Source organism: Myotis lucifugus, unplaced genomic scaffold, assembly GCF_000147115.1.
Source record: "Myotis lucifugus unplaced genomic scaffold, Myoluc2.0 scaffold_330, whole genome shotgun sequence".
Lineage (NCBI taxonomy): Eukaryota > Metazoa > Chordata > Mammalia > Chiroptera > Vespertilionidae > Myotis > Myotis lucifugus.
Window position 1 is genome coordinate 267,448 of NW_005871378.1, and position 14,422 is coordinate 281,869.

Sequence of the window (14,422 nt, forward strand, 5' to 3'; positions counted from 1 at the left end):
GTTTCTGCTCCCCTGGGGGGCCGGACACACAGCCAGCCCCTTCTGACTCCAACAGTCAGGGAACTGGAGGCATGCAGGGCTGTGTGCTCATCCTGCTCCACCCAATCCTGTGCAACCTACGGCTCAGTCACACAACCTTCCTGAACCTCAGGTTCCTCTCCTATGAAGGTTTGAGGATGACCTCCATTTCCACAGCCATGTTCAGTCTCGTGGCTGTACCCTAACCCCTCAGGGCACTTCGCTACCAGTCTCAGCGCAGGGCTGGTCTGGTCTTTGTGCTGCTGCTTTGGATCAAGGCATGAGACTGGGTTCTGGTTCTGCCACCTACTAGCTGTTCTACGTCACTCGAGTGACTTAATCTCTCTGGGCCTCAGTGTCCTCATATGTGAAATGGGTACAAAATGCCCTCCTTGCAAGGGTGACAGCCAGCACAGAGTTCAACGAACGCTGTGTATGAATGTCCGCCCAGGACGTTGGCAGTGAGGGCTTTGAGGCTGCGGGGACTTCCTCACAGGAGAGATGAGGCCCCTGTTGATGTGCTAACTGGTCTTGGTTTCCTTCTTCCACCTTCTACCTGCCTCCCCTCCCCTGAGCCTTCTAACAGGAGGAAGAGGGAGCAGGTCCAGGGAGGCCTGACTGCGAGGGGGACACCCAGAGGAAAATCCTGGCTCTGTCACTAAGATGGGGGGCCGGGGAGTGAGCAGTCAGCACCATCAGGAAAACCCTGGTGCTGAGGGTGGGGAGGTGCTCCAGGCTCCTGCACTTCTGAATCCTGGGGTCAGAGGGCATGAAGGGGAGGGTGGGCAGAGGCCTGCCAGGGGCCCAATGGGCCCAGAGCCAGTCGCTTGAATTGTGCCTGAGCTGCTTGGAAGCAGCATGGCACACATGTGTCCATTTTCTGTCTGTGGCTAAGTGGTGTTTAACTGATATCCTCTAAGTAAGCCGGATCCAGAGGAATTTGCTCCCAGAAGTCACCCAGGGGATTGTGGCAACCTGGGAAGTGCAGGCTGCCACCTGGATGGGGCGGGGTTCATGTGTTTGGGGCCTGGACAGCCTTACCGGCTAGGGCCCTTGGGATCTCTGACCTCCCCAACCCATCCCTCTCCGTGGGCAGGGCTTGGACTAAGGGTGCCCGGGGGAGGGGAGGACTGGCAGAATGGCCCTGGGGCGCCTGGGCGGTGGTCAGCGTTACCAGCTGAGACTATAGCCAGCTGCTCCCCTCTCCAGTTGCCTTGTTTGTAAAACAGGGGTGATGATACCTTCTCTGCCCACCTTGGAGGGTCTGCATAAGGATGCAAGGGGGCAGAGCCCAGGAAAGTGCCTCGGGCACTGAGGGTGTCTTCTGTGACCCTCCACCTCACCTTTCTCTCCCACTGGTTCTACTGAGCTCCAAGGACAGTTAGACTCGGCTCTCTGCAGCTGTGGCTGGTGGGCCCAGGACCCCTTTCTGACTAAGCAGTAGGTGGGGGGAGTGGGGGCAAAGATGACTGTTCAACCAAGTATATGCCTTAAGCAGGGGTGCAATGAGGAGAGGCCCAGCAGAGCAGCGCTGTGCCTTTGTCCAGTGTTCCCTGCCTGGGAAGCACAGCCTCTCCCCTGTCCTAAGGGGCCTCCCTGGACTTCCTCCTCCAGGAAGCCCTCCACAATCCCTCCGTCCTACCCTCTAAGGATGCTCCTCTTCAGAGCTCCTATCCTCATACAAATCGTATCCCATCACTCATCTGCTGAAGACCTTCTCGCTTGGCTTGCTGGCCCTGTGTTAGCTGCTTTCTGCTTCCTCTTCAACCTCATCTTGTACCCCTCCCCCTTTCGCGTGCTCTGTACCTTGAACAGATCAAGCCTCAGGGCCTTTGCACTAGCAGCTCCCTCTGCCTGCGGACCTTTCCCTCTCATTAAAGCTGACTCCTTGCCATCAGGTCTCAGCTGGAGGTCACCCCTCAGGAGGCTTTTCCTGACCACCGCCCTGCCCTTCTCGCGGGTGCATGTCCTAGTGTCAGCCTCCCACCGGAAAGTTAGCTGCGGGAGAGAGGTCTGTCTGTGGCACTCACCACACCCCCTCTGTGCCCAGCACAGGGCCTGGCCCCCTGCAGGGACTTGATGAGTATTTACTGAATGAATGGATGAATGACAAGGCCAGGGCAGAGCCAGTTACTGGCCATCTCATGCCCACCTGCCAGTCCAGCCCAGCCAGGGTCATTGTCTGATTCAGCTGCCAGCCCCACGTCCTAGGCAGGGCAGGCTCGGGGCGGGTGCTGGGGAACGTGGCGGCCTGTCTGGCCACGTGTTATGGGTGATGCCCACCTCCTTCACTCTGGCTGCCTGCAGCTGGGGTGGGAGTGAGGGCCTCTGTAACATCTGTCCCTGCCCACAGGGCTTAGCCTGAACCAGGATCCCCACAAAGAGGATTAAGGGAGCTGGGCAGGGAGGGAGGGAGAGCCCAGCGGCTGAAGGTTGAGGAGGGCTGCTGGGCAATGCCGGTGGCAGCCTGAGTTGGCCTGGTGTTCCCAATGGGGGCCAGATGGTGTTGGCTTTGGACAAATAGAGGCCGCCCGGGAGGGTCCTGGCGGCATCCCTGCCTGGCCGGCCTCATGGCCAGGAGCTGCGCTGTGGAGGCAGATGGGTCTCAGCTTGAATCCCGGGTCTGCTGCTCACGGGCTGTGGAACCTTGGGAGGTCAGTCACAAGTCTCCGTTTCCTCCTCTATAAATTGGGGAAGGTGGCAGGACCAGCCGCACAGAGTGGGTGTGAGGATTCAGTGAGAAGGCGTGTCCAGTGGGCCAGCTCGGTGTCAGGCAGAGAAGAGGTGCTTGCTAATGATGGCCCACGTATGGTCATTGTAGTCCATTATTCCTCTCACTTTCGCCTCCCTCCTGGCTGTAGCTTCCCAGGAAGTGTGATGCCCTCAGGCTTTACCCACTATTTCCCCTGGCCAGGCAGCCATCTTAGTCTCTCCTGCCCAAGCCTTGGGCTGGCGGGGCTCCGCAGCAATCTGTTTACCCACATTCTCTTCAAAGCTGACTCAGGCCCTTTGAGCGGCCACCCTCACACTGACTGATACAGGGCACATGGCTGGGGACATTCACGAGCGTCGGGCTCCTTCCCTGTGGCTGTCAGTCGGCAAGCCCTTAGGCTTGGCCAGCCACACCACCAGCTCTGGGTCTGGCCTCTGCTGAGCTCATATCCTTGATCCTGACCAAGCTGAGTTCGTTTCAGTTCTCGGGTTCTCGTGCCCGTCTGGGCCTTGCACGGGCCCCTGTGCCTGGGATACTCTGGCTACGCTCAGTGGCTTGTGCAGGGGGCCCACACTCCTGCAGATGGTCACGTGGCTCCTTTTCTCAGTGTTCTGTGACCCACCTGCCCCGTCTCCCAGTTAAAGCTCCCTTTCTCTTCTGTGTTTCCTCCACCTTGTGCACAATTTTCTCAGCCATCTCTTTCCATGTCTGTCTCCTCTACTGAAGAGGAAATCAGGCTCGGCAGAGTCTTATTCATCATTGGGTTCACAGGGGATTGTGCATGATAAACGAGGGATCAATCAGTATTCATTTAGATAGGCGGATGGATGTAATAGGAGCTTAATAAATGCTTATGTGAATAGCTAAGTGGATGGATGACCATAAAAATAGCTCAATAGATGTTTACCTAAGTCAATGAACAAATGACTGGGTAGATGGGCAAACCCTTCAAGAGTCTCTCTGCTTTGCTTATGATGGAACATTTACCCCATCAGACTTATAACTCGCCAAAATAGGCCGGGTCTTTCTCACCAAGTGTGGGGAACCCACATAATCATGGGGACTGTGTCTCCTCATCAGACCAGTTTCCTCTGGTGCATGTATGTCAGGGGTGAGCACAGAGGGCCATCCCCTCCATCAGGGATGGCTTCCCGTCTCTCATCCCCCATCACCTGTGGCCTCCCCTGCCCCTGGCCAGGCATGCTGGTCCCGGCCATCTTCTCTTCGCATGTGCAGGGGGGGAGGGTGCGGACTCACCGTCAAACAGCCCATCAGGCTCTGCTCGAAGGGCCGCTGGAAGGCCCGTGGGTCTCCACACCAGTCCAGCAGCTCGGTGGCGGCATTGTGGAAGTTGGCAGGGTTCTGTAAGTGCTGCGGGAGGGAAAGGAGACAGCATGAGGTCCCAGGGATGCAGACAGCGCGGCAGCAGGGAAGACCCCAGGCCTTAGGGAGAGGAGACTCAAAGGCCCGATTAACGTGTTTTCTTCAACTTCTCCTCATACAGCTTCCCTTTGCATCTCCTTCCCCAGCCGTCCCTGGCAGGATGGGGGTTACCCATTGTAAAGGCAGGAAAACCAAGGTCTAGAGCAGTGGTTCTCAACCTTCTAGCCCTTTAAATACAGTTCCTCATGTTGTGACCCAACCACAAAATTATTTTCGTTGCTACTTCATAACTGTAATGTTGCTACTGTTATGAATCGTAATGTAAATATCTGATATGCAGGATGGTCTTAGGCGACCCCTGTGAAAGGGTGGTTCGACCGCCAAAGGGGTCGCAACCCATAGGTTGAGAACCGCTGGTCTAGAGAAAGACAATGAGTAGGTATTAAAGTGATTTCTGGATCCTGGCAGTGCGGGAGGTGGGCCCTGCATGGTTCAGGAGGGTGCCATCTGGCTCCCAAAATTGGGGGTTAGCTTTTCCTGAGCAAGACAGGCTGGTCCTGGAGATTCTTTCTTGACAAGCCCCCTCCCACCCCCTCCACCTATGGCTTCAGAGCAAACGCTACCACAGCTAAGTCACACAGGAGCAGGGGGCTGGGAAGGTGGACTAAAACCAGGTGGTCACACCAGGGCCTGGTGGACGTGGCTTTTCGACCCCTGGTCTTCTGGGCCCAGTCTGGCTCGGCTCGGGGCTGTCGGCATCGTTGGGAGGGGTCCCAGCCGAGCCCAGGCCCCTCCCGGTCAGAGGTCTAATCAACAGAAGCGATTCTGGTGCCAAGGTCTCTAGACCTGGCCTCGGACTCAGGCCTTCCCTCCCTGACTTAACACATATCCGTGTCTTCCCAGGCCCCGCTGGGCGAGGCGCTGAGCCCGGCATCATGGAGCAGGTGGGGAGAAGCTGGGAGTCCCGCGTTGGGGGTGACTAAGTGTGGGTCCCCCGGCGGGACATCGCGTGGATGTGCACAAAGGTCGGAGTGTAAGCAGCCGCAAAGGGGAAGGGGGTCCCTCTGAGCTCCCTGTGGCCTTGGTGCTGGGAGACACAGGGAACAGTAGCTGCCCCCGGGGACTGCAGCCTCCCTTCCTGCAGCACGAGTCAGCCTCAGTGCTAAGGCGGGGAGGGGTCTTAGGGCTGCAGGTGCCGGAAGTGGGAAGGGAGCGGAATGTGCTGTGTGAGCCTCTGGGGCAGGGCCTCTGGGGGTCACGCTCTGCCTTCACCTCTTACTAGCTGCTGAGCTAGGGCCTGGCAGGTCACGGGACGGTGGTGGAAATGCTTGTTTCTTTCACTTAGGGTTTTATGACCGTTGTTCGATACAACGTGGCTTGTGCAAGGCAAGATTTAAAAATGGGTGGAAGAAAGTGGAATGAATGAGAATATCCTCCTTCCATGAAGGAACAAGAAGGGGAGATGAAGGAAAGGAAGAAGGCAAGCGTGCAGCCACACAGCTGTCACAGGGCCGGGTGGGGACTCAACAGGAGGAGGCTCACACGGCCCTGGCAAAGCACCTGGCATGGGGGTGTGCCCGCGTGGGGCTGCCCTTGGCCGTGTCCGCCTCCCCAAGGCTGTCCGGGAAGCACAGCTGAGCTCGCAGCTCGAAGCCCTGGCTCCACCCAGCACTCTCTCTGCAAAGGCCGAACTCTGAGCTTCATTTGCAGCGCATGGGAGAAACTTCCACATATAGAAACACGCCCTTTGGGAGGACACAGAGGTCCTCACCTCTGTCCTTGTGCGCAGAGGTGACTGGTCCCCTCCGAGGCCACGGGCGGCACCTGGGCTGCACGAGGAAAGCCAGGCAAACTGGCCAGCTCCCTGCCCGGCAGCCTCCTTTCGCTAACTGAGTTATTACATTTATTTACATGATGTCACACCCAATTAGTAGGGTCAGCAGCAGCCACAGGCTGCTCTCTGAGCTGCCTGCCCACAGCACCCTCTTCTTTTGGGGCTCTGGGCTCACAAGTGGCCTATGAGGGCAGGCTCAGGGGCCATCAGCTTGGGCTCTGAGTGGTCACCTGTGGGCACAACTCATTGGTCGAAAGAATGTCCAGCATCCCCTTCAGTGGCTGTTGCTCAGCGGCTCCGCCACTCTGGCCAAGCCCCTCGCTTCTCTGTGCTCTGGTCGCCTGTTTCCACTCTGAGGTGATTGGCGGGCACAGGGAGACTGAGTGATGTAGTGAAGTGAGCGGAACAGACCTGGACCACACCCCACCAGCCACTGAGCCACAGGTGGGTTCTGAGCTGCAGATCCCTCATCTGTAAAGGGGGGTGATGACAGCTCGCAGGGCTGCTGCAAGGGATAGAAACGATACCCCTGAAGACATCCCCTCCCACAGAGGAGGGCCAGGGGACGGTGACTGCTGCTCTGCATGCTGAGACCTTTGCGCTGTCTCTTGTTTCTTCCACGAGCGTCTTGAGCATAGAAACAACGCTCTGTCCGCCTCTGGACCTGGGGATGGCACAAGGCCAGGCCTGCACAGAAGTGGTTGGTGAGCAGCTAACTGTCCAAAGGAAGGTGCCTCTATAGTGCAGGCCAGCAAACTGACCACTTCAGAACAGGTCCCAGTGGCACATGGAGAGGCTGGTGGGTGAGGCTGGCCAGCCTTGGATGGGCTGGGCACGGGAGCACAGATCTGAATCACAGGCACAGGCCTCCCTGGCTGTGGCAGGGAGCACACTAATCCCCCGTCACCCATCAGGAAGCCTGCCCATCTCCACAATTCCTCAGGAGATCTGGGCTCTATCCACTGGCCACTGAGTCTGTTGGGGCAGGAGTAGCGGACATCAGTGCCCAGACCAGGAATTGGCTACCCAGACCAAGTGATGAACGCCTTTTCCTGTCAATCAGCCTGTAAATCAAATGATCCATCCATCCATCCACACAAATATGAATCAGTTCATAACCATCCATCCACTTACCCACCCACCCATTCAGCCATTCACTACTTTATCCATCACTCATCCATCCACTCATCTACCTACCTATCTACCTATCCATCCATCCAGAATTTATCCAACCACCAACTCATCCATTCATTCACCCATTTATCCATCCATCATCTAAATATACCCACCATGCAATCACCTCACTGCCCATCCACATGTCCACCCACCCACCCATGTATTCATTCCCTCCGCTACCCACTTATCAGTCCACCCCTGCCCCCTTTCCCCGGCATACTTGGGCCTCACCCTGGCCTGGGCACTAAGCTAGACTTAGAGATGGATATGGCACACCCTCTGCTCCCAAGGAATTTAGCCTGGTGAGGGGCCTGATATATGCCCTGCAGGGCCTACAGCTCAAGGCAGAAAGAACAGGAGGGGTGAGGCAGCTGCGTGCCCAGGAAGCACTAGAATTCAGAGATGGGCACCGGGGGTTTGCGGAGGCTGCTGTGCAGAAAGGAGCTGATTTGCATGGCTTTGCAGGTAAAGCCCAGATGTGCCTGTGACCTCTGAGTGGGGCACATTGTAGAGGGCACTGATTCTTCTGGTACCTGAGGCTGAGAAGGGGAAAAGGCAGCTGAGCCAGAGGCCTAGAGGGAGGATGGGCAGCAGGGTGCGGGGGATGGTGAGTGCAGCGATGGCTAGAACAGGGCGGGCGGTGGGGGAGGGAGGACTGCTGTAGAAGAGAGCAGAGCGGAGAGGGGAGAGTCAGAGGCTGCAGGCTGGAGGCCCCTGCCTGGAGCCCTCCCAGAGAGAGGTAGGCATAGCCGCCACATCCATCATCCTCAGCATGCAGACCTGCCCGCCTTTCTCTTCTGATTAGGGTACAGGACATCTGAGAATCAACAGTCCTCAGCCAGCTGCGGCCACCCTCTGGGGCAGCTGGGGAGCGTCTGACCCGAGGTGTGGGAGGGGGCGTGGAGGGCGCAGGGAGCTCTGAATCGTGAGGAGGGCATCTGGACAGCTTGCTCACCCTCACAGACATGCCACTGTCTGGCCCAAACGCAGAGCTCCGTGGGTGTGTGCACACGGTGTGCGGGCAGGCTGGGAAGAGCAGCTGCAGTGATCCCTGGCCCTCCGCACTCTATGGCTGGCATGCGTGACCATGCCCACTCCGCAGGCAAAGCGAGATAAAAGCGGCAACGTAACCAAGGTCAGGTAGCTAGTGAGGGTGGGACTCAGGTTCACTAGTAAGTCTGAGCTCTGGGCACCCCACTTCGAGAGGGCTGGACCCCGAGAGTAAAGGGCACCCTGATTCCTGGTGACGCAGAGCCAGGCAGGGGTAGGAAGGGCAAGTGCTGAGCAGGCCTCAGGAGCAGCTGCATGCCTGGCACACAGTCTCATGCACAGGGGGCATGACTGTATCGTTGGGGGGTGGAGGCCACTCACAGTGAGCCCTCATGGGCTGGAGAAACTGGGTCAAAGGCAGAGCCCTGCAGAGGAGGAGGAGGGAGCAGGGGAGGAGGGAGCGCACGTCTGGTTTCTATTCTGTGACCGTGAACAGAGGCATAATTGGCATTTGGGAGAGCTGCTCGGGCTGAGTTCAATCTGTAACAAGTCCTCTTCAATTTCCTCTCCTCAGCCTGCGCACAGGCTTCCGAGATTGCCCTGCTTGATGCTAATGGGAGGACACATCCCTCATTCCCGGGGCCAACCTCAGCTCCACCGGCCCCCGGAGCCCAGGGAGGACCTGCTGTGGGGGGGTGGGGGTGGGGCTGTGAGCTGGGGTGCGAGGCCAGTGGCCCACGCTGGTTACCTGAGCTCCCTGCCAAACCCGCTGAAGCCAGGGGACGTGCCCCAGCACTGCCCTTCCTGTCGCTGAGACACGGAGGACAACAGCCTTGCCACCATTAGCTGTCACCTGCCACGCGCCAGGGCTGGGCCTGTGCTTCACCCACAATATCCTCACAGCATCCTGCCAGGTGGGCCTTATCGGCCCCAGCTGACAGATGGAGAAACGGAGACGCCGAAAAACAAAAGGACAGCACACGGTAGGTACATGGAGCTGTGAGGATTGGGCCCAGGTCTGTGTACTATCAAAGCCATACCCCTTCCCCGTATCTGCTCCTCCCTGGAGTAAAATAGCATTCTGCAGTCTGCAGAGATGCTGCCACTCGGAGCTGCAGGGAGGCTAAGCTCAGAGGGTGGGCACAACCCACCTGGCCACCACTGGAGGAGGCGTGGGGGGCTGCCTCAACCAGGCTTCTCAAAGTGGGGGTCTCTGAGCCCACTGTGAGCGTTCCCCACCTCTGAACAATCCAGATGGGCTGCTGGTAGGCAAATCGCCTCTTGAGCTGGGTGTGAGCATTGGCAGGTGGGGCTGGGCTGTGACTTCAGGCTACTCCCTTCCCCTCTCGGTGCCTCGGTTTCTTTTTCTGTAACATGATCACGTTTCCCAGGCCCTTTTCTTCTGTTTCTTTATAGAGAAGTCACTGGAGCAGAGGAATGGGAGCTGAGGTCTGGGAAGGAGTTTGGCACTTACTGCATCCTCACAGTGCACAGCAGAGCCCAGAGAGGGCATGACAGCTGGGTAGAGGGGCAGGGACGAGGCAGAGCCAGCATTTGAACCTAGTGTGTGTGATTCCAGTGAGGATGGTCCATGCCAGCAATGCTCTCCCAAGATGGGTGGTCAGGTAGCCCCAGGCAGTCGACCCATGTCCACCACCATCTCCATCCTGGGCCCAGATGCGCATCTACAGGACAGGCCAGCACCCCTACTGCCTGTCCGTGTAGAGGAGTGAGCTCTGGCCACACACCCACCTGCTTGATGCACTGCAGGCGGTCATTGGTCTGCTGGATGTGCCTGTCCATAGAATTCATTCTGGCCGTTTCGCTGGGTTCTACCCGAGAGCCATGAACGTTGTCCAGCCTGTGGAGAGAGAGGAGCGTGGGCGTCACTGGGGTTGCGCCAGGCCCACCCGCCTTACAGCCACCCTCCAACCCCAACGCTGCCGTGCTGGCCCCGGCGGCTCCCAGAGGTTCCCGGGCCCTTTGCGAGCCATGGCGGCCTCTGCCCCAGGCAGCCCTGGGCTGGTGGGAGAAACCGTGGCCCCAGCTGCCCAGCCTGTCCTTCCCCAAGCGTGGCCCTGGGAGCCCCATCCGGACTGAGGACGGGAGGTGCTCCCGGGTGTTCTCTGTGGTGACTGATGTGAGCACTGGGCAGGCGTGTCCACCATGGGACGTGCAATGCACACTCAGACATGCATTTCTATGCACACGCGTGTGTTAGGTGGTGGTGGTGGGATGGCAACTTCATTTCAGATTCCAGTTCAGGGCTTAGCCTACTCGATGTGGCTATGTGTGTGTGAGCATGTATGTGTGTGAACATGTGTGTGTGAGAGAGCATATGTGTATGAGCACATGTGTGTGTGGCGGGATCTTCCCATGTGACGACCTCCACTGCACTTGGTGTAAGTGCAGTGACCCTGTCGTGAGTGTTGGGTGCCTCCTCAAACCCCCACACTTTAGAGTCTTCACACTTTACAAACCGCTCCACCTCCATTTCCCCCTTGCCCTCCTGGGAAAGAAGGAGGGAGGCCATTACGACCATCTCCACTTTCTAGATCAGGAAACTGAGGCTCGCAGAGAGGAAGGGAGCTACGCGGTGGCACCATGCTAGCCCCTGGCTGAGTGGTCTTGGGTACATGAATGTCCTGGCCACCGGGCTCACTCTTCCTGAATGGCCGGTGGAGCACTAACGTGAGTGCCACTCCTCCCAGGAGGCGAGGCCAAGTGGGAGAGGCCCCTCAGCTCCAAAGACCCTGGAGACCCAGGCCTCTGTGGGGGGCCACGCTGATAAAGGTGGAGAAGGAGATGGACAGGCGGAGTGTCCAGCTCTGGCGTCCCCACCGCTCAGAGATCCAGGTCTTTGGCCAAAGCAGAAGTCTGCCCAGTGCTGGGTGGGTCTGCCCTCCCATGACTCAGTGGGCATTTCAGACACACGGTCAGACCCGGGGCACTGAGCAGAGGCTATGGCCCCAGGCCTCTCTGCTACTCCGAGACACTGCCCCCCGAAGGTTCCTCCTCTCTGGCCCCACTTCCTGGGCACTTTCTGTGTCTCACTTTACTTCTCATGCTCACTCTCTAAGACTACAATTATCTCCATTTCACAGATGAGGAAACTGAGATCCTGAGACCTGCCAAGTCCCCACGGCGACTAGGTGTTTGGACTGGGCCCATATGCCTGTCCGCTTCCATGCCTGGGCTCTGGCCCCAGCGTGAGCGCCAGCCCGGGGACCAAGGTTGCTCCTCCTCCAAGGAGCTCTGCTATGCACTCCACACTGCTCAGTCTGTGCTTGACAAGACAACTAATTTGCCTGGTTCACGACTGAGAAAGTCCACAAGGGGATCCAGTGAAGTGCTGGCCATTCCCCAGGCCCGGCGCCCTTCCTGGGAGGATCAGTCACCAGTCTCCTGGCGGGGGTGGGTGGGGGGGCTCATCTTGGAGAAGCAAATATCTACGTGTCTTCTCCCTGCCACCCCTTAAAAACCAGAAAACGAAAGCACTGTACACACACTATCCGAACCTTGATTTTTTCCCCCTCTTAATGATATATCAGAGTTTATTCCACTCAAGACATAAAGAGCCTTTCCATTTTTAATGGCCGCACAGAATTCCAAGGTACGGACGAATCGCCTGCCCCCACCAGGTGCTGTTCTAAGGTGTGCGGCCCTAGTCCAGGCCTCCTGCTTGGAGTGATAAAGCCGAAGCCGTCTCCACATGTCATTACTGCACACAGTGTGCAGGTCACCTGTGTCCTGGCCACACCATCCCCGTGTGGGTTAACCTGGAGAACACGCTTGTAAAAGCAGAGCTGCTGCCTCACGTGGGCCTTGTCCTGCTGATACGTGCTTTCTGGGTTCACTCCATCCAGACCACAGTGAGGCATGTCCCGTATTTATTTCTTCTGCCCTCACCCCACCCACCAACCATCCCTCCACTCCCCGCACTTAGCACACATTTATACACCCAGATGTCCGACTTCTCCATCCATCATCGATCCAGCTACATGCCTGTCCATCCACTCACCCGTGCACACATCTTTCGTGCCCACTTGCCCATCCATGGCTGCTTCCAACTCTCCCAGCGAGTGCTCTCCCGCACCGGTCCTGTGCCGGTCCTATGCTAGGTCACGGGGCATGCAGAGATTAAAATGAATTAAGTTGCAGTGTTCAAGAAAATCTTGGTCTAAGTCTGTATTCACTCCAGGTCACCTTCCAGGTGACTATTTGTTGAGCTCCTCCTATCAGTCAGGTGTTTCAGGCACTGGGCACAGATAGACACTGTTACTCTACCCCCTCCCACTTTACAGATGAAGAAACTGAGGCTCAGAGGTTATAGTGCAGTGGTTCTCAACCTTCCTAATGCCGCCACCCTTTCATACAGTTCCTCATGTTGTGGTGACCCCCAACCATAAAATTATTTTCGTTGCTACTTCATAACTGTAATTTTGCTACTGTTATGAATCGTAATGTAAATATCTGATATGCAGGACGTATTTTCATTGTTTGCGACCCACAGGTTGAGAACCGCTATTATAGTGGAAACTAGCTCCAGAATCCCGGCTTTCCCGTCACAGCCTAAATTGTACAGGAACAGGGAAGCCCCTGCAGGAGGCTTCTCTGATGCTGTAAACATGGGTGCTGGGGGAGAAGGAAGAGGCGAGGGTGTCCCTAAAGCAGGGGCTGAGTTTACGTGCACAGAGCCTCAGCCAGCCTCATGTGGCAAGTGCTCTGGGGCCAGAGACAAAGCATGTGGGCACGGGCACATTGGCTGCCAGGGTCCCCATCAAGGAGTGGTCTCCACAGCCAGCCAAAGGGCAACATTATTGCCCCAGGCCAGCTCCACGGGGCGTGCAAGAAAGCCCAGGTCTCTGCAGGCCTCAATCCTGTCCTCAGGCCGCAGCCAACCAGGACAAAGGGCCTGCGGCGACCCAAGCAGCCAGCAGGGGGCACTGTTGATGAGCCTATGAGCCCAGAGGGGCTTCGAGCAGGCTTCTCTGGCATCTAGGCCTTCGAGTCCCCATTTGTAGAGGAGGATGGTGAGGGTGAGGGATCAGATGGCCTCATGAAGCTCCATCTCTAAGTAGGAGCTTTGCCCAGGATGGGCACAGCATCTGGTCTAGGGTGAGAGACCTAGTAGGGCTTTGATAAGGCACCTGCCAAATGACTGACAGATCATTTCTGGAGCCTGAGGCGCTTGGGCCACCCAGGGAAGCCCCCAGCAGGCATGGGGAGTCCAGAGCCCCCAGGCAGTCACCTTTGGGCCCAGAGGCAGTGGGGCCACAGTTCTCACGTTAGGAAGCAAACGGAAAAGGCGGGGGGAAGGGAACTGTCCAAGCTCAGGCCGGGCTCCGGGGAGCTCGTGGCCATCCTGCCTGGAAGTCAGTGGCTGGTCGCAGTTGGCTTCTAGAGTCCAAGATTCTCTGAATATCAATACCCAAAGGTCCTTTAACGTCTCCCACTAGCCTAACAGCTCAGTTGGTTTTATGTGGGGGAGCCCGAGGCCTGCAGGAGTTTGTCCAAAGCCACACAGCACAGGGGGCTGGGTCCAGGCCCCGGGCGCTCTCCTTCCAGGCGAGGGCTCCTGACTAGAGGAGCCAAGAAATGGACAGATGGGCCGGGGATACCTGTGAGACCCAGTGACGGGGTGGCAGCCAGCAGGGAAGACGTCACAGGTCACAACTGTGTGTCATCTACAATAAAGGAACAGAATGCCTGGCTGGTTATGCAGGCCCTCACAGGTGAGGTGACATTTTTAAACTGCTGAGATCAATGGAAAATCAGGGTTATTAACATCAGGAACAGACGCGGCTGGCAGCTCCAGCCCCTGCAGAAGAGGGGTCAGGACCTGAAGGCCAAGGGCCCCAGGCCTGGAGAGAGGGGTGGGCTAAAGGAGGCACCGGAGAGGGCGCTCACTGAGGGGTGGTCGGGAATCCCCATTAGTTCTGCACCTGCTACGTGCAGGCACCAGTCCTGGTCCTGTGCGTTGCTAATTTATTTAGTCCTAAAAGGCTCAGAGAGGTGGCACAGCTCGCTGAGATCCAAATGCTCTGCCTTTCTAACTGTATATGTTGTTTCTTCCACTCCACCAAGAATGAAGCCTCCTGGAAGCCCCCCCTCTTCCGGGCTGTGACTGCGCCCAAAGAGATATCCCTTTGGTTCCACCCAAACTGTCCAAATCCACCCACTTGCTTCAAGGCCCCTGGGCTCCCTGCACGCTGGCTGTCTCGAGAAGTGACCGGTGTTCAGCGGCCAGCAGAGGTCGCCCTCCACCGTGGGAGCGTTGCTGGCCACAGCTGCCTCCTTCCTCAGAG

At 57.5% G+C, this 14,422-nt stretch overlaps 1 protein-coding gene across 1 annotated transcript in view; it reads right to left on the reverse strand.

Annotated features, from left to right (window-relative positions):
* Nucleotides 1–14,422, reverse strand: part of ZMIZ1 (zinc finger MIZ-type containing 1) — a 174,966-nt gene that overhangs the window by 93,020 nt on the left and 67,524 nt on the right. Inside the window, exons 4-5 of the mRNA XM_023764400.1 lie at nucleotides 9,867–9,975; nucleotides 3,989–4,102 (exon numbers count right to left, since the gene is read on the reverse strand). Of these exons, the coding sequence (XP_023620168.1) occupies nucleotides 3,989–4,102; nucleotides 9,867–9,926 (174 nt within the window). The 5' untranslated portion in view covers nucleotides 9,927–9,975. The remainder of the gene's footprint in view (nucleotides 1–3,988; nucleotides 4,103–9,866; nucleotides 9,976–14,422) is intronic.